Genomic DNA, 18,884 nt, shown 5'->3' on the forward strand with positions numbered 1-18,884 from the left:
TTTGAACTGTGGTTTATATGCCCAGTTATTTGAAAACTATACATCAAAAATGCCACTGATGCGTATACACAGTCACTACACACAGAATTAACCAAACAACAAGCTAACTGGATGGTAACAGTATCACACTCACAGTAACTTAGTAATTAAAATGCAGTAACAGCGGCATCTGAAAACCAGGGATGACTCATACCAAGATGGTGGGAATCCCGACTGAGGGTGTGAGTGCCCTGTCGCTCTGTGAGGACAGGCCAAGGGCTGGTGGCAGAAAACTGCATGGCGTCGTCACTCAACTTTGGTCAAGATGTCAGTCTAAAGAACCGTTAACTCCACCAAGTGGGACGGCAGTAAGCTACCGCTAGTACGTACACACGGAGTACGTGGACTTGCATTCGGATCACGGCAAGAAGCAGTGACCGAGCCTGCACTGAGGGGGTGGCTGGCCCGGCAGGAGGAGTGGTCCACGGAGGTCCCCGCACGGGACAGCGGGCCCACAGCTGCGGCATCAGCCTGCGGGAAGCGGCCCGCCCGTGTGCCTGTGCGCGCAGGGCTCCTAGGATTGTGAGGTCAGACGCGAACCCCGCCGGCCACAGCCAGCTGCGCGGCTGCACAGCTTCACGCTTTGTAACATTTGAATTATTTCCACGATTTTAAAATTGGATAACTTCACATTTAGAAAAAAAAAAGTTTTCTGGCTTCTCAAAGAAAAGAACGAGAGAGAAAGGGAGAGAGACCTGGCCAAGGCTCCGCTGCCCTTTGAGCTGCAGCATGTGCTCTTCAGAAAGTCAGACGCCAGTCAAAGCTCAGCTGCCACTTCTCTGTGAGCCTGTGCCATTGCCCTCCTCATACCTGGCCTGCCCCACGTGTTCCCGCTGCCTCCCAACTCTCAGCATCACTTGGATCTGCACCCTTTGTCCTGGCAGAGTGTGCTGACAAGACCCACTCATGGTCTAACCAGGGGGAAGACTACAAGGACTGCTAAGACGCCGAGCTCTCAAGACTGAACCCAAAACGTTAGCTGCTGGTTTTCTTCTTTATTAAACAACTTGCAAAGGTCGGATACAGCAAACTTTCTCCCCTGGCTCTTTCTAAACAGCGATCTCAGTCATTACTCAGACTCACAGAACTTTCCTTCCCCTTAATAACTTATGAAGAGCTTCTCAGGAAATGCTGATCATTCACAGATTAATTTTAATTAGAAAATCAAAAATATATCCAATAATCAGTTTTGAACAGTCTGAGCATGGGTTTGGGGTAGCAAAGGGAACTACATTTCAAAAGGAAAAAAAAAATGCCCTTCAAGAAAAAAATAATCACAGTGACTTTTAAAATAAATCTTTTCATATAAGCATAGCAACCACAAAAGCTTTAAACTACATAATTAGTATAAAGATGTCCCTAGGACAGACTTTACACAATCTCTTCCAATGACCATCTCTCTTACTCCCTAAACTACTTTTAGATGAAACAAATTTTCCTAACCCTTTAAAGGTACGCCAAGTAACAAATGAAGCACCAGTTACCAGTGACTGACTAGAATTACCATAAGGGTAATCCTGTATATGCTCAACATCATATACTAAGAACAGTCTTATATAAACATATTCATGAGCCTGAGGCAAACACTGCGTTATTAACACCAACAACCCCTCTTATACTAAAATGTTCAAGTAAATATTGTCTCGAAGGAGAAAACAATACACAAATTATAAGCATTCATAGAGGAGACAGTCCCACCCTTTTGCTTTGGAAACCAGGAAATAGATGGTTAACTAAAGACAGATTCAACAAAACTGACTGTTTTCCTTCCTACCAGCTGCTTGTGAGTTGCTATCTACACTCTAACACCATGAAGACCCCCTAAAACCTAGACCCAAGTTCAACCCACCATACCCTAATTCCACTATCAGAGAAATTCCATCTCCACGTAACATGGGACCACATAACAGGAGGAAAGTCCAGATTCAAGACAAATTGTTTAGAAGGCTATGATGAAGTTCATTGTAACTTTAAAATAACTTTGCATTAATTTGTTACTAGCTGAACATTAGCCAGTAATCTTGTTTCCTTGTGTACTATATTACACATCTGCACTTCACCTAGCTTGGACAAAAAAAAGTAAACTAGCCACAAAAGTAGACCAACCACGTGGGTGCAAATATTATATCCCAAGTTGTCTTTCCTCTAACTATTAAGAGGGCTTAGTGTATCAAAGAGGGTGTACATACGTACAGTAATGTATTTTCTAACTCGCTTAACTTTTCTTGTCTGAATTAGGACTTAGTTTGAATCAAATTAACACTATCCAGTGAATAACTACCAACCAAAACAGCCTTTTCCACTTACAGACAAAAACTAGAGTCTGAAATGGTTTGTGCCTTCTGGTTGACTTGCAACATGTGGCTGGGAAAAAATATTGCCACTTTCCCAAGGGCACTCTCTGGCCCTGAACTTTCTTCCTTGAAAAAACTACCAAGATCCAAGGGGCGCAGTCGCAATCCACTTACCCGATCCTTCATCCTCCAGCTCTGAGCTAGGGATTTGGAGCCTTCGATTTTCTCACAGTGCCTCTTTTTCATAAAAGCCAAAGGCAGGTTCCAGTCTGTAAGGTCGGCCTCATCTTCCTCCCCAAGCCCCAGGAGAGGGGACTGCAGCATCTCGGACTCCATGAGCGGGGGAGGGGGTGGAGGAGTCCTGGGCAGTAAGCGCTCAAGAACCTCCAGCCTTAAAAACTTGTGTGTACTAGAACTGGCGGGGAAAAAAAAAAAAAAAAAAAAAAAAAAAAACAGAAAAAGGGGAAGTAGAAAAAGAAATGGATGGAGAGTGTGCAGAGTCCCTTACTCCGGCAAAAAGTCTGCGGTCCTTCTCTCTAACTCCGCGCGGGAAGTCGGAGCGGGTGGGAAGAGCGGTGAGAGCTGAGGGAACCCAAGGAGATCCGCACAGGCACACACGCCCCCAGATCCCAAGCCACCGGCTGCTTCTGAGGCTGTCCGTTCCCGGAGGGGCTGCGAGCGGAGCTGTCAAAGGCGTGCGGTACTCCAGGCCTCACGATGACCCTGCTCTCGGCCTCCAACGGAGGACAGGCAGGCCGCCCGCTCTCGGTGCGCGATCGCCGGCTGGGCTGAGGGCTCCGGCCGAGGGGAAGAGGTTCAGAGCGCCTCGGGCCTCCTCCAGCCACTCTCAGCCCTGCGGGTCCCGCACTCGCCGGAGCTGCTGCAACCAAGGCCAGGACTGGCCCATCGTGCTCGCCCGCAGCCGGCTCCTCAGCCCCGGACCCGCGCGGCCTGGCCGGCCCTGGCCTCCGGCCCCGTGGCTCTCTCCTGCCTGAGAACGAGTCCTGAGGAACCGGCAACACGGAGCCGCGGGTAAAAAGGGTAATGTGGGCTTATTGGGTTTGGAGAGCTTTGCCCTCTAGTTTGAAGCTACAGTGAAACTCCTCTCATCAGCACACCAAGGAGGACGCCATGTTGCAAGGCCCAGCATGCACCGCGCCCTACGGCGTGCCTAGTAGGCCAAACTTCTTCGGAGCGTTCTGGCCGTGTTTCCCAGGCGGCGGCGACAGAGGGCCCTGTCCCCCCCGTTACCATGGTTACCACAATTCCGCTTTCCAGAGTGTATCGCCATTCTTCAATAGATGCGTCATATCAAATCAGTCCTATAAATGAAACTGTGTTAATTTTTTAAAAAGCTTTTTATTATTACAAATGGACCTACGTGCTTCTGAAATTAAAGAAACTGACATTTTGCTTCCTCCAGATTTTGAAAAAGCAGCAAAAGCTTCAGATAGAACCATTGACAATATAACAAAAAAAATTGGATTTTGGGGGGGTGTAGTATCCTCCACAGTATCAATCACATTTTAATTTTTTCAGAGAACACTGAGTGAAAAAATTAATTTTGACAATTGTAACATTTTGTTTAATTCATCCTATTTTCTGAGCGGTTGATGCTTATTGTGATACAACATCACGTGCAAACAGCTGAAAGCTACAGATTTCCGTGCGTGGCAGCCTCCTGCGTGTCTTTACTGCTCTGCTCCGTGAACATTGCCTATTTACGCCGTGTGGAGAGCTGTGTCCCCTGCGGGGGGGATACAAACCCCCGGCAGCGCCTGCCTCCAGTGGTGTCTAGTGAGACACACATGGAACCGTGAGATAAAGCCAGGCAGGCGGCACAGAGGCTCATCTTCCCCTTTGCTCTTGGGCTTTGAGGTCAGGCCCACCTCGATCTGCATTTCAGCTGTGTCACTTTCTATCTCCGTAACCTTGGTCAGTCCCTTAACTACTTCAGCTTCAGTTTCCCCAGTTATACAGCTAGGTTAATAATACCCACCTCGAGGGATAAAATTAACCCGCGTGGATGGATGTGTGTATATAGTCAGTGCCCGATACAACGCCAGTAACACAGGTCTCCAGCTAGGGCGAAATCCGGCGGCCCTGGGGGCTTTATGAGTCTAAAACCTCATGCTGAGCTCTGAAAGTCCCCCTCTTTCTCAGTGTGGTTCTCTAGGGCCTTGACACAACGTGGCATTCCTTACCAAAATCTTGATGGCGCTTATGTTCCTTTTAACAGCTGGGTGGATAGGACACTGCCAGACTGTTCTCACCTAGCACATAGCAAGCGTTTAATAAAAATTCTTGGATTAAATTGCTATCATTCTAAACAGTCTCAGTTATTATATCCAGATGAGTCCAATTCTCCCACTAAAACTCAGGGCACAACACTGTAAAATGACTATAACTCAATACAAAAGAAACTCAGGACAAATTCACCAAAACACAGATGGAGGCTAAAATCTTCCTTTTCCTTGTTCTCTGTGGTTGGCAAAATATCCCCCATGTCACCAGCAGAGGCTTAGGGACTCAGGGGCCTGAGAAGACTTTGCTCTCCCCTGAAGGCAGCAGCACAACTCCGGCCGCTGCTCAGTCGCCCTTCCGCACACAGCAGTGAAGGCTGAGGTCCGCGGGCCCCGCCGCTGGACGCCACAACTACAGAAAAGCAGCAGCATTAAACCTGCCCGTTCCTAACTGGCCCTGTGACCTGGGGAAAGCCACTTAGGCTGTGTGCGCCTCGGTCTCCCTGCCTGTAAGGTGCGTCACCCTGGGAAAGCCCCTCTCCCTGGCTGCCGTCCTGGGTGGATGGGGTAGAGCAGCCCGTGGGACCCAACCCTGGCCGGCTGGCAGGATCACTTCGGAAACCGTTTTGAAATAAAGATGCCTGGGTCCCACCCCAAACCTGCTGGATCACAGGGAGACAGAGGACAGGAATTCAGGATCTGTATTTTTTATCAGGTAACCCTGACGACAACTCCAAATCAGTCGGACGTGGGGATATTAGGCAACATTCTCCCCCAGTGGTTCCGTGCCAGCCCGGGTGGGCCCTCAGTAAATATTTGCACTGGACAAATGAATACTGGGCGCAATCATCCAATCTCCCATCTACTAAATCGGAACACGACTCCCCCCTCCCCCCAACTACATCACAAAACACACCCTCTACTGTTTCACAAATGTGACCCCAGAACCAAGAGGCCTTTCGGAGTCCGTGCCCTGGGCTGAGGGTTGGATGCGCACGTTCTGAGCCCAGCCGACCACCGGTTCCTGCAGTCACCACCAGAACCTCTGCCGCTCTCCGTCCTCAGTCTCCACGTCTGAGACAAGAGAAACCTGAAGAGGGTGACTCACTAAGGACACTTAAGGGTCAAAGTTCTGTGCTCCATATAAAAAGCCGGAAGGGGCTGGTGAAGGCCCAGCTCCCAACCTGAAGGTTCAAGAATGGGCTGGAAGGGGAGGGTAAAGCTCAGGGGTAGAGCGATGCTTGGCACGCACAAAGTCCTGGGCTCAATCCCCAGCACCTCCGTTTAAAAGAAAAAAAAAACCCACCTGATTGCCCTCCCCCCACCAAAAAAAAAATAAAGTTAATTTTTTTAAGTGGGTTTGAATCATTTCACAGCATTGTGACATTTAAAACAAACCTCATTCCAGTGTGTCATGAGTGACCCTATTCACGTCCTAGAGAAGCGTTTGGAAGCGTAGCTTGAGGTTTCTGGAAGGCAGTGAGCACCAGCGAGCGTCTATGACTAATGACAGGCTGGAAATTCAAGGGCTAATATTTCCCACCTCGGCGATCTCATTACCACGGCGTGTGATCAGCCGGCCACTGGGGCCGGCAGTTCCGATTTCCAACGTCTCCAATTTTTCACAAGCAAGGACATTGCCTGCTTTCCACAAAGTCTCTAAATTGAGATGCTTTAATCATGAAAACTCAAAAAATGTGTGAAACCTGGACTGATTCAAGCTCTGATGGTGGGGGAGGGTGTGGATGACATCCTGCTGGGGGTGGACATCAGGCTGCAGATGCGGAGCTGGGAGAGGGGACGGGCTTTTCTGCCCAGTGCTGATGTCCAACAACAGAGTAACCTTTGACCTTCCTATACAGAAAGGGGGGACTTTGTCTTAGGATGTGAAGGTAGACCAGGAGACTCCTTCCAGCCCTAAGTCTCAGGCTACTTGGCAATCAGAAGCCAAAGACACAGCAGAGAGAGAACAAATCATAGAGAACCTGAGTGTGTAGGTCAAATACAACACAAGTCAGGGGGAAATCTAGGGGGAACAGCCAGGGCAGAGAGAGGGTCTGGACAGATGCCTGGGGTACGTAGCACGTTGCCCCGAAGAACCTAGGAGGCTGGGTGTTCACAGCCTCCAAGCTCGGCTGTTGGCTGATCTTTTATCAAAACACAAGACCATCAGAGCAGAGGCGTTCCATTTGCAGGCAGGATGGGCTGTGTTCCATCCTCCAATATTGCAGTTTCTCCACTAAAGCAATCAAGGACATTGAATGTGTTTTGTCACCAAGAATCAGGAGCGAGCCTGGAGGTCAAGCAACTCGAGAAAACCAGGTGCCTTGCTGAGCTATTGTTTTCCATTGGGGAGACCAGCCAGCTCCTGTCCTTCCCAGAGAAATCTGCGCTTAGCTTAAAAGAAACCAAAATAGACATAAAGTACTTTGCTTTTTGTCTGAGCATCATTACTCTGTTTTTAGCAGAATCCAAGCCACCCTCCCCCTGCAGGTCAGATGTTTTGTTGACAGCGAAGCGTGAAGAGGCGAGGAAGGGAAGTGACAGCGCTAGCAGGCGGAGATGGAGACGCGGCCGCAGGAGCCCACGTGAGCCCGCCTCCCTCCCTGCCCATCCCACCCGTCCAAAAATACGGCCACATCTGCGCACGCGCGTCTCACCCCCTGCAGCATGCCTTTCTGTTTTATTTACACATCTTTTACCCCGAGCAAGTGAGGTTCTGAGAAGCAGAAACAAACAATAATGCTATTCCATTTTTAAAAGGGGCTGACCCCCGATTAGCCCGGGGACTATGGTAAAAGATGTCTCGTATCAAAAACCTTCACCCACTGTCTGTATTTCTTCTTCCAGAATTGAGACTTTCTGCAGCGCCTCAGACTTAAAGAGCCGGCCGAAAAGGAAGCCCCCAAGGAAGGGAGCAGAAGTGGGTTCTTGGCCCCCGGCCGCTTCCTCCCCACGCTGGGGGCTGTTCTGTGTAGGGGGTCTGGAGACCCTAGAATTCGGAGCGGGGTGAGGAGCGGGGGAGTTGGAAGCAAACCTGCCCCAGGCCCAGTCCCCACGGGGCCCGGCTTGCAGCACAGGCGCCCAGCCCTTCAGTCTGGAGGCTGGCACACAAGCTCCGAGCCTTCACTGGACCAGACGCCCCGTCCACGGCCCTTGGGACTTCTTCGTGGAGAAGGGATGAAAGCCAGTGACTAGGAAAGAACAAATCTGCCTCCATATTCGGCCCGTTCCTTTGGCTCTGACCCTGTGCTCTTTCCTGGGCTGAGTCATTGCTGCTTCTGCACCTTTTGTAAAGAATGATGCCTATAACCTGGAATATACAGGAGGGCCCATTCACAAGGCTCTGTCCTTTAAGGATATTAAAACTTTTCCATCATATAAGGATAACACGTTGCAGGATAGAAAGTAACATTTGTTTTGTTCGAGGTTTACAGGGACACCGTGACCTGACCCACATGGACAGCTGCAAGAACAAAGGATTCCAAGAACCAAGAATTTCCAAGAACCAAGAAGTCTGCAACAGCCAAGCACACCCCCTCCCCTTGTGGTATAAAGGGAGCCTGAATTCTGACTTGGGGAAGATGGTTCTCCAGGACATTAGCCTGCCATCTTCTTGGTCTGCCTGTGTTCTGAGTAAAGTCGCTATTCCTGGCCCCAGTACCTCGTCTCCCGATTTACTGGCCTGCCGTGTGGAGAGCAGAACGAGCCTGGACTCAGCAGGTGACGCCAGGTCACAAGTTCCATTGGTGTGAGCGCCCTTCTTCCTCCCCCAGGACCCCAGAGGTGGGATCACTGCGACGGCGTCTGCGCCCAGAGCAGAAAGTGCGCTTAAAGGAAAAAAGAAAAAAAAAGCAAAGGAAAGCGCTTATGATAGAAATTCTATTGAGAAAATGTGTTATCCAATTTAAAAAAAAATGCCAACTGAAGTTTATAACCTTTTTTTTAATAGTATCTCCTACAGTAAGATTCTACTTTTAGGAAAACGCGAATAACACCACCACTTCTCTTTTTAAAGCCCCCATTTGTCACTTTGTGTAATATCCACATCCCATCCGTGATGCTCAGGTTCTCTGTGAGCACGAGGTCCTGTGGGAGCCAAGGCTAACCCCGCTGTTGCCTCTGCCTTTAATAAGGGGGATTAGAGGCCATGCCAGTAACTGAAATACTGTGATCCTGCTCGTGAGCGTTCGTGGAAAGCCAAGCCCTTTGCATGAGAATTAACTCGTTTAATCCTCCTAACAACCCCCCTGAAGGCTCCTGTTTTAGATCCAGCCAGGAAATTGAGACATAGAATGATTAAACAGCTTTCTCAAGATTTCTCTGCTGGCCAGGCCTGGGCGAGAGTCCAACCAGCACGTCCAAGGCCAGGACCGGGGGCCCCGAGAACCGCCTTGTGCCCCTGGGAGCCACACACACACCAAGGCTGAAGTCCCCAGTCTGGCGTTTCCGCGTCCTGGGATCCCGGCAGAGGCGCTGAACGCACCCCAGCCCCAAGTTCGTGGGTCAAATAGGGAAACTAAGAGTTTCCATCTCATAGAGATGTTGTAAGCATCAAATCAGCTAGTCCAGGCTCACTGTGAGGACTTGCTGAAGCTGGTTATCAGTAACCAGCTGCCATACGGTTAAATTCCATCTGGTCACGGACACCACAGCATGTATGCCTGAGCCTCAGAAGTGGATTTCCTTTCCTCTTTTTGTTCCTTTTTTTTTTTTTTGAATAACTTTAATTGTTTCTTTATACGAAAACCTTACATGTGGGGTGGAAGGGAGAGGTAAGAGCAGAATGTCCCGTTTTTCATGGGAGATAATAGTGGATCCGACCATAAACTGATTTTTAAAAAGCAAAGACACTGTAAACACATTGTGGAGAAGTGCTGAAATGAATATAAGAAGAAACAGCCCAACACGTAGACCACTTGCTTCAGGGCTGGGGTGATGGGGCGCGGGGCGGGCAGGGACCACCCTCCTCCCTGCAGATACTCCCAGAAATATTACTTGACATTTTAAACAGTAACACACAGTACTTTGACAATTTTTCTTAAGTTTAAAAAATAAAAGTCATAAACACTTGCTGGAGGAAATTGGAAAATGTCAAAAAGAATGAAGAAAAGAAATAAAAATTACCCATCAGTCCACAGCCCAGGGTAACCACTTTTCCATTTTATGTGTTTTCCGTCCGCCTTTTCTTTCTGGTATATATATATTTAAAATTCTATTTGCTTTTTACTTTAAAAAATAACATTCTGAAACATTCTTTTGAAAGTAAAGAACAAAGAAACACTTTTAACTCCACTGCTCAGACATAATTGCTATTAATATTTCTTTGTATAGCCTTCCGGGATATATTGTAAGTATTTCTTATAAATGGATACACTCATTTGTAAGATCTTGCAAAAAAGCACCACTCAATTTTGTGTAAACAACACTATTTAACAAACATTTCTTTGTTGTTGTTGTTGTTTTGGGGTTTTGGGGGGAGGGTAACTAGGTTTACTTACTTGTTTTTAGAGGAGCTGCTGGGAACTGAACCCAGAGCCTTGTATACGCTGAGCATGCGCTCTTCCGCTTGACCTATGCCTTCCCCGATAAAACGTTTCGTTTTGTGACTTGTCGTTTTCACTTACAACAGGAATATTTTCCCGAGTCTTCACGTCTCAGTGCTCTGCAGATCAACACTGTTAATGGTTGCGTGGACCCCAGGTGCAGATAGCACCTGAAAACTGTGTAGGGGTGACCCACAGGGAAGGACTTTAATTTTTTTTTAATTGTGGGCACAGCCCTCAGGGATGTCGCGTGTGGTCTTGACTTTCCCTTGGTTTCATGAAATTCAGCAAAGGGTAGACCTTTGGTTACAAAGACACTTGACCAACACCCTCCTATTCATTTCCAAAAACGTCCTGAGGGACCTGAACCCTGCGTGCGGGGCCTTGGAAGGCTCAGTGCTGGATTCAGTACTAATTACAACAGTCATCGGCAGGACAGCGGCTCGCATAGCGCACTTCCTGTGCGCCAGCCCCTTTCTGAGCACGTCATGCATATTAACTCAATACCCACAACCCGCCCATCGCCCCCATTTCACAGATAAGGAAGCTGAGGCACAGACAGATTAAGGAACCTCCCCAGGTTACACAGGTAACATGATAGAACCAGGATTCAAACCTTCAGGTTGACTCCAGGGCTAAGGATCCCAAATTCTGCTCCATCAGAATGGCCGGGGGAGCTGTCCCCTCCCCATTAGAACGTGAGGGGTGGCAGCTGCCAGGGCGGTCCCAGTGCCAAGACGTGGGGGTCCCACAGCCCCGAGGCCCCTGTTCTTAAGCACGGTGTGAATCCTCCCCGGGGGCTTGTTCCACCCACCGGCGCCAGCGTGGCGGCGGTGACGCGTTTCCTGAGAGGTGCTCCCCAGTCTAGCCTTGGAGAAGCGTGCGGTCATGGTGACTTGTCCCCGCTGTGCCTCGACGCAGAGCTGCGGGCGAGGGCTGGGTCCACAGCTGGGAGCAGCCTGGCCAGGCAGGGCTCCTGGGGGCTGGTAAGTTCTCGCCAGGCGACCAAATGCGCTGACTTCCGGGAGCAGCTCTGGCAGCACCTCTGTCTGGACATGTCATTAACAGTCCCCCCCTGACACGCCCCGCACGTCCCTGCTGGATGAGAAACCAGCCACCCTGCCTTTACCCACTCGTGGGACCCTCCACCCTCTACCCGTGGGTACAGTTCTGATCCAATTTGTGTTTATTTGGCTGTCCCTTTCCCCGGCTGGACAGGAGTCCCACGAAGACAGGGCCGCGTCTTCTGACGCTGTCCCACAGCGGGCACAGGGCCGGGGAGGGCGGCGGGCACACGGGCGGGGTTTGCCAAATGGCTCTGGTGAGCAGGGCCCCGCGGAGGCAGAAGGCCGACCGCTCGGCTGCCCTGAGCGCCCGGCCTGGCACGCGCACCGCACCTCAGGGCCGCAGCTGCCCCCAGCCCCCCACGTCTGGGCTTGCCTCCCAGGGGGTGTCGCGCCAAAGACACAACCAAGCCAACGTGCCGGGGGAGGAAGGGTTTCATTACCCGCAACACGTAAGGAGACCGGGATCCTTCCCGAAGCCGTGTCTCCGTGAACAGCACAACTGGGCAAGTTTCAAGCTAAGGGCACGTGCATCTTCATGGAGGGGCTAGAGCAGGGGAAAGGTGGCACAGAACTGGGGCCAAGGTCGCCGGAGCCCACGCTGTAGATGGCAGAAGTCCCGGAGGTCAGCGCGGCCGGCATCACCGCGCCCCAGGCCCTGGGCGCTCGGCCAGCGAGGCCACGAGGCGCTCGGCCTGCAGGACGGCGGGAGGATGTGCTTCAGGTTAACCTTTACCTTCACCGCTGACTGCTGCTCCCCGGAGGTGACTCCCCTGGTCTGGCGGCCGCTGTTCGTTGCCGTCCTTTCATCCCCTTAGAATCCATAACCGGGGAGACACCTCCCGCAGCAGGGGCGGGCACCGTGGCCAGGCGAGGTCACCTACAATGCTTCTCTTTTGTCCCGAAAGCCACATCTGGTTCCCTTCCTCTGGGGACCCCGACCCTGTCTGCCCACACTAGGCTGACCCCGTGGAGGGGTAAGCAGTGGGGAGGGCCCCTCAGGGTGGTGCTTGAGAAACCCCCACTGCCACCCCCAGAAGGATGACTGCCCAAAGGCTCAAAGGGCGAAGGCGAGGGGCCGTGCTGGCCTGACCATGAGGAGCAAAGTGACTTTATTTTGAGCCCCCAAGTGAGTAAACTGAGGCACGGGAACATCCTGGCCCCGGAATCTTGGCTTTTATCCCTGTCTGATCACTTCCTTGTCTTAGTGAAGAGCGGCTGAGTGCTGGACCCCAACAGCCGCAGCAGAAGGCCACTGCTCGCCCACACGACAGCTCGACACGGGTGTCTGGCGTGCCCTTGGGGGCTGTGGATGGAAGATGCTACCGGCCACATCAGTACACAGAGGATATGGGCCACCCCGATGGTGCACCCGAGGGGCCTCGGGATGTGGGATAACAGGACACTGGCCCTGAATAGCTGAGATGTCTTTCAAAGGGATGATTTCAGTGCGCCCAGATCTCTGCCTTCCATACACAGCAAAGCGCTAAGTTCCCTAACTTGGGATATCTGCTTTTCTTAATTAACAGTAATCTTTTTACATTCTGACTACCTGCTCTTTGTGGCACAAACTCCTTTATACCCTGGCCCCTCCGCTGTCTCCTCAGAGCGATCGGAGAGGCCGCCTCCCGGGCTCGAGTCCTCAGAACGTCAGCGGAATAAACATACCTCTCAGCTTCTAGGTTGTGTGTTTGTTTTTTCAGTCGACAGGATGGACTCTCTCTGTCTCGTGGACCCGGGGCTCTCGGCTAGGTGTCTCTCCCAGCCAGAGGGGGCAGCTCGGAGGGGAGCTGAGCTTCTCGGGGCCAGGTCTGTAGCTTCTGTCACTCAGCCATGTGCTACCGAGAGACTGCAAGGGAGACGGGGATATGTGGCCTGTGTGCCCGGGAGGAAGTGGAAATAAATTTGGTCAGTAAGGAGCTATAAAACTTCTTCCTAGAAATTAAAGAGTGAAAAAAAAAAAAGCAGCATTAGTTCACTAGGGGCTGCCGCCACAAAGTGTTACAAACTGGGGGACTCAAAACAACGGAAATGTACCATCTCGCAGTTCTAGAAGCCGGAAGTCTGAAATCCAGGTGTCCACAGGGCATAGCTCTCTCTCTGAAGGCTCCGGGAGAAAATCTGTCCCCTGCCTGTTAGGTTCTGGTGTTGTCTGCCATCCTTGGTGTTTCTCTGCCCGCCCAGCCGAACCCCGGCCTCTGCCTCTGTCACTGCATGGTGTCCTCTGTGTCTCTGTGTCTCCCCTCTTCTTACAAGGACTCCAATCATGTCAGATTAAGGGCCCCCCAAGTCATCTTAATTACATCTGCAAAGACCCTATTTTTAATCAAGGCCACAATCACGGGTACCAGGACTTAGGACCTGGATGTATGTCTCTGGGGGATATGACTCAGCGCATAGGAAGAACAACGGGAATGAGCTTGTTCAGGGTCCCTGAGACTTTCTCACATTGCTTCCAGGAGCCTCACTCCACTCTGCATACAGACCAGCGGAGCACGGTACCACCCACCCTCCTCACCAAGTCCGAGTGTTTGGGCTTCCCTCCTTGGTTTTATTATCTTGAGTTTTGCAAAGTCGATAAATGAACAACGGCGTCTCATCTGCGTTTTGATGACGGAAGACACAGAAAGTGCACCAAGCGCTCAGGAGTCAGGTCACCTGGTAGGACCAAACGCTGGGCACAGGCAGGAACTGGGCCGGCGCGCCCAGAGCCCTCTGGCTCAGGAGCCGGGAGGTGTCCGCAGGGCTGGGCGTGGCCCTCGCGGGACACAGCCCAGGCAGGGCCGGAGGAACCTGGAACTAGCCACGATCACAGCTCTCTTCTCACAGAAAGCAAACACCAGCAGGCACAGAGGACAGAAATTTCCATTTATCCATCTGAAATTAATGTTTCCAGCGAGCAGCCTGGATGGCTTTCTGCAGACAGCCCAGCTGCCGAGGCTGGGAGAGGCTTGTCACCGTGGCAGTCAGGCTGATGGTTGCAGGGACCGCGGCGGCAGACGCCTGGAGTAAGCCATCCAAGGGCCGCCGGTGCCACCGCACATCAGAACACTCTGTGCTGGGTCCAGAACAGCCCCCGCCCCCGTGAATCATTCACACCCGCCACCTTATGATATGTGACCGCGTTCCGGGCAGAGTGTCAGCCAGGAGAAAATTTGTAAATGTAATTTGTAGTCTCAATTTTTGTCATCGTTTTGGTAGTTATTTTCCCCTCATAACTCTCCATCTTCCTCCCATATTTTCCCTTCCCGGGTTTTTAATCAGAGGGATCTGTCAAGAGTGACTCTGGAAGTCTCTGCCTTCCCTCCTGCGGTGGCAGGAGCGCAGCCTCCAATCTCCGAGTTTATGTTTACGGAACGTATTTTTATTAACTTTGAGTGAAAGTGATTGCGATGGTTATCGCCTTTGGAAATATATATTCCCCGTTCCTTTATTTTGAGTACGGTTTTAATTTTTATGCATCTTTCAATCCCTGTTCCCCAAAGAGGTGGGGGGAGCAGCCGGGACAGGGGAGCATCCCCAAGGGGCGATCTCCCTGCTCCGCTCCAGTGGGGACCAGCCAGTCCCAAGTCAGCCTGAGGAGGGCTTTCCAGAGGCTTCTGGGAGCCCAGCTCTCATCAGAGCAGGGGGCTGAGTGAGCTTGAAATGAAAAAAAAAAAAAAAAAAAAAAAAAAAAAGACCAGCCTTGTAACTGTCAAGTTGATTTCCACCAGATTAAAAAGATCTGCATGATGAGAGCTGCGAGGCGGGCCCTGGGCTGGCGCAGAAACTCGTTTCTGGAACCAGAGGCTTCACCACTGACCTAACGTGGTCCATCAAGGTCAGAACCCCCAGCTCGGGTCCAAGGTCTGTCGCCCCCCCCTTCCCTGTAGCCTTTCAACACAGCCACCGCTGCCACGCAGTCTCCCCGCAAGCACTTGGTTAGATCACAAAGGAAATGAGAGTCAAGGAGAGGGCTGAATTTCCCACGAGCCAGTTTACTTTCCAAAAAGACAAGGTGGACCTGGGAACCCTCCACGGTGACCTGACACCACCCGGCGGCGTCACTGGGAGAGCGTGTGGTGGGGCTGGGTGCACGGCAGTGCGGGCCGCAGCGGGCCTTGGGAACGAGCCGGCTCTGCCCCTCGTGAGCTCTGAGCCCTGTTAGGCAGCTCACTTCCCTCTCTGCACCTCAATTTTCTCATCTGCAGAATGGGGGAACAATGGGCTTACCCAGGGCACCGAGTCCTGAGGGCGCAATGAGACAGGGCTTAGCAGAAATTTTGCAAAATGATTCTTATAAAACTTAAATCAGATTAGGGACCCTCCAGGGTGCAAAAGCCTCCAACAGCCCAATTCACAAAGGACAAACCTAGACATCTTACCATCACCACCAAAGCTTGGCAGGATCTGACCCTAGTACCTCTCTGACTGCCTGTCTCTTCACGGCCTTTCGCTGAGCTGCAGTCACAGTGAGCTCTGGGCTCCTCCTGGGACCCCCAAGCCAAACTCATCCTCCGCTCCAGGCCTTGCACGTGCAGCTCCCTCGGCCTGGAACATGCTGCTCCAGGTCCCCCCGTCTCCCTGCTCTCACGCCCTCAGGTCCCCCTCCGCCCCCCACCCCGGCCCTCCTCACCTCCTGGCACATCTCACCTGCACGGCTGACCTGTTCACCGCCTGCCCCCACCTCTGGAAGGCGGGCCCGGTGAGGGCAGAGCGGGGTCTGTCTCGGGCGGCTCCGGCCCCGTGTCTGCCTGGGAACAGGCACTCAGGAAATACCTGCAGGTAAGGGACTGAGGGGAATGGACAGCTGGAAATGAGCCCCACAAAGTGGAGAAGCCTCCAGAGTAGGGTGGCCCAGGTGCCCATGAGCTTGGCGTTTTCCCTAGCACCTGCCATGGGGACACATCACTCAACAAGCTGGACAAGGCCTCTGTCCAGGGGGTCAGGGCTCAGTGGGACACAGTGAGGGGCGCCACTGGTCACGGCTGGGGAGGCCAAGCACATCCCCAAATCGGGGGGTGAGGGAAGGCACCGGAGGAAGCAGAAGCTGGGAGGTAACGCTGCTTGGGGTCGGGGGTGGGGACATGCTGCTGGCGCATGAGTGGGCCCGGTAGCTGGAGAGGGTGGCCAGCTCCAGAGGGAAAAGGGAGGTCCCACTGAGCTGACCAGCATGTCCCAGTCACTTCTGTGTCCACAATCATTAAGGAAGGCAGCTGGGGGGCGGGGAGACCTCGGGCTTGGCTCTGACAGCCAGCAGAGGAGGGCCAGCCCTCCACCAGTCACAGTGTTCCCACTGTCCCAATGACCAACGACAGCATAGGAATCTGCTTCGGCGGCCCAGGTAAAATGTGGAGGGGTCCAAACCTGGGCTGGGGCTTGGAGGTAGGGGGAGAGGGGTCTGAGAAATTCAGGAGGTAGGACGATGGGGGCCCAGTGGTCGAGGCTGGGGCAGGGAGGGGCCCGCAGCGAGCACCCCCACGTTTCCAGCTCAGGCAGACTGGGCCCAGGGCACACGGGCCACCAGGCGTCCCAGCGGCGAGGTGCCCCCCAGGCCAGCACAGGAGCTGCTGACTGAAACGAAGGGAGGTAGGAAGAGCTTCCTTGGGACGCGGCGGAGGTGAAGGTGATGGAGGGCTGGCACGTGGTTCGAGCTGTGCGGGCAGAGCTAAGCCCAGTCAGATGGGGCAGGGTTCCAGCTGGAGGAGCTGGGACCGGGGGGGACTCTGGGGACTCTGGGCACAAGCAGGGCTGCTGGGGGCCAGGTGACACTGTGTGGCATAGCGTTGAGGGGGTCGTTCTGCAAGAAGCAGCTTGGATGTGTCCAGGGAGCACATGGGCACAGACACGGGCCCTCCCTCGAGGGTCCCTGATCACAGAGGCAGGTGACACCAAACCACAGCAGGATGGCCAGAAGGGACGAGGTCCTCCCGGCGACCCCCTGGATCGTGAGCGCATGTGAGGCTGCTTTCACGTGATTCGGAACAGGGACTATGGGTATGGGGGGGGCAGGAGGGGCTTTGGGCAACTGCTGCTCCGCAGGCCGTGACACTTGGGTGACACGTATGTGAAATGGCTGCGTCTAACCCTGCACAGCCATAGCTGCCCACACAGAGCACCGACCTGTCACACACCTCTCACGCCAGGTGTCCCGGGCCTCGGCACTGCTGACACTTTGGGCAAATGATTGTTTTGTTCTTGTTGCATTTCAGCATCTTTAAAAATTGCAGTAAGTATGCGTGACACTTGTAACCATTTCTGAGTGCGTAGTTCAGTGGCAGCAAGCACATTCACTCTGTTGTGCAGCCATCACCCCGTCTGTCTCCAGAACTTTCCCACCTTCCCAAACTCTGTCCCCACCAAACACGAGCTCCCCGCCCCGGGCGCCCACCGCTCTGCTTCCTGTCTCTGGGTCTGACTACTCCAGGGACACCAGAGACGTGGACGGGGCCACAGCGTCTGTTCTCTCCAGCTGGCTCATTTCACCGGGCATCACTTCCCCAAGGGTCACCCCTGCCGCAGAGGGTGCAGGGCTTCCTTCCTCTGTCAGGCAGAATATTACTCTGGGCAGGTGACTCTCCGTTGTGGGGCCGCCCTGTGTGTGGCGGGGTGTTCAGAAGCTCCCCGGTCTCCACCCACTAGGTGCCAGAAGCACTTACCCTCTCCCAATTGTGACAACCCCAAATGGCTCCAGAATTTGCCAGATGTCCCCCGAGTCGAGCACCATAGCTCTCTGCACACTTGTCTCTGAAGACCTGAGTCTCCCTTCACGTACCTGAGTGTCACAAAGGGCGAGGGCATCTCTAGGAATATGTCCCTAGCCCCTGGCCGCAGCCCAGCTCCCACAGCCCAGCAGAAAGTTCCAGCCACACACATTCCACGCCAGGATCGCTTCATAACACTAGGGCAGATTTTCAAAATTGCTGGTTTTAATACCCCCCCCCAAAACCCTCTTTTCTGAAATCCACATGAAGCATCCGGCAAGCCGCGTGCTGGCTACACCACCTCCTGCAGACTCAGTGCCGGCTTCTTGTTTTTTTACCTTCCATCTGGGGAGACATAAATCCTACTTAGAGTCAACCCTCAGGAGATGCGCAGAGCGTGTGCAAGTCAAAGATAAACAGCCTGCTTTGCCCTTGGACACATAAGCTGGATTTTCTTCAGTAATCCAGGCCCTTCTCGGAAACAGCCAAGAGCAAGGAAACTTCACAGCGCACACACACACACACACACACACACACACACACACACACCCCAAAAAGAGTGCGTCTGACAGTCGAGGCAGCTGACAGCCACAACTCTGGCGGATTCTCAGCACACCGCTTCCTCCTCCCAGACCCCGCCAGCACAGCTCCCGCAGACGCACGACAAGTTCTGCGTTTCCCTCCAGCCGCAAATAGCTCTGCTAATACCCAGCAACCCATGGACAAAATCTCTTATTTCCCAGGAAGCCTGGAACAAAAAAAGATACACTTATAGGGGCTCTGAGGACAAAGGAGGGACCCTGGGCCCATTGGGGTTTTCTTGGCAGAGAATGAACTTCATTGTGCATGTACAGTTCATCAGGCGTGGATTAAAAGTCACAGAATTTTGGAACTGGAGTCAATTGGAGCATCTGATAGTTAGTGAGAACAAATAAACCTACCCTCCAGGGCCAGAATGGAGGCAAGGAACGGTGGCCATCCAGCATTTGTTGGAACGTTCCAGAAAGGAGGCAGA

At 52.6% G+C, this 18,884-nt stretch overlaps 1 protein-coding gene across 2 annotated transcripts in view; it reads right to left on the reverse strand.

Moving 5' to 3' along the window:
* The window catches only part of RPTOR (regulatory associated protein of MTOR complex 1), a 235,351-nt gene extending 231,868 nt beyond the window's left edge, over positions 1-3,483 (reverse strand). For both annotated transcript variants that reach the window (XM_031469283.2, XM_064495402.1), the window contains exon 1: positions 2,508-3,483. In XM_031469283.2, coding sequence (XP_031325143.2) covers positions 2,508-2,669 — 162 coding nt within the window. In that variant the 5' untranslated portion in view covers positions 2,670-3,483. The remainder of the gene's footprint in view (positions 1-2,507) is intronic.
* Between the last annotated feature and the right edge of the window lie 15,401 nt (positions 3,484-18,884).

This window comes from Camelus dromedarius, chromosome 16, assembly GCF_036321535.1.
Source record: "Camelus dromedarius isolate mCamDro1 chromosome 16, mCamDro1.pat, whole genome shotgun sequence".
Classification (NCBI taxonomy): domain Eukaryota; kingdom Metazoa; phylum Chordata; class Mammalia; order Artiodactyla; family Camelidae; genus Camelus; species Camelus dromedarius.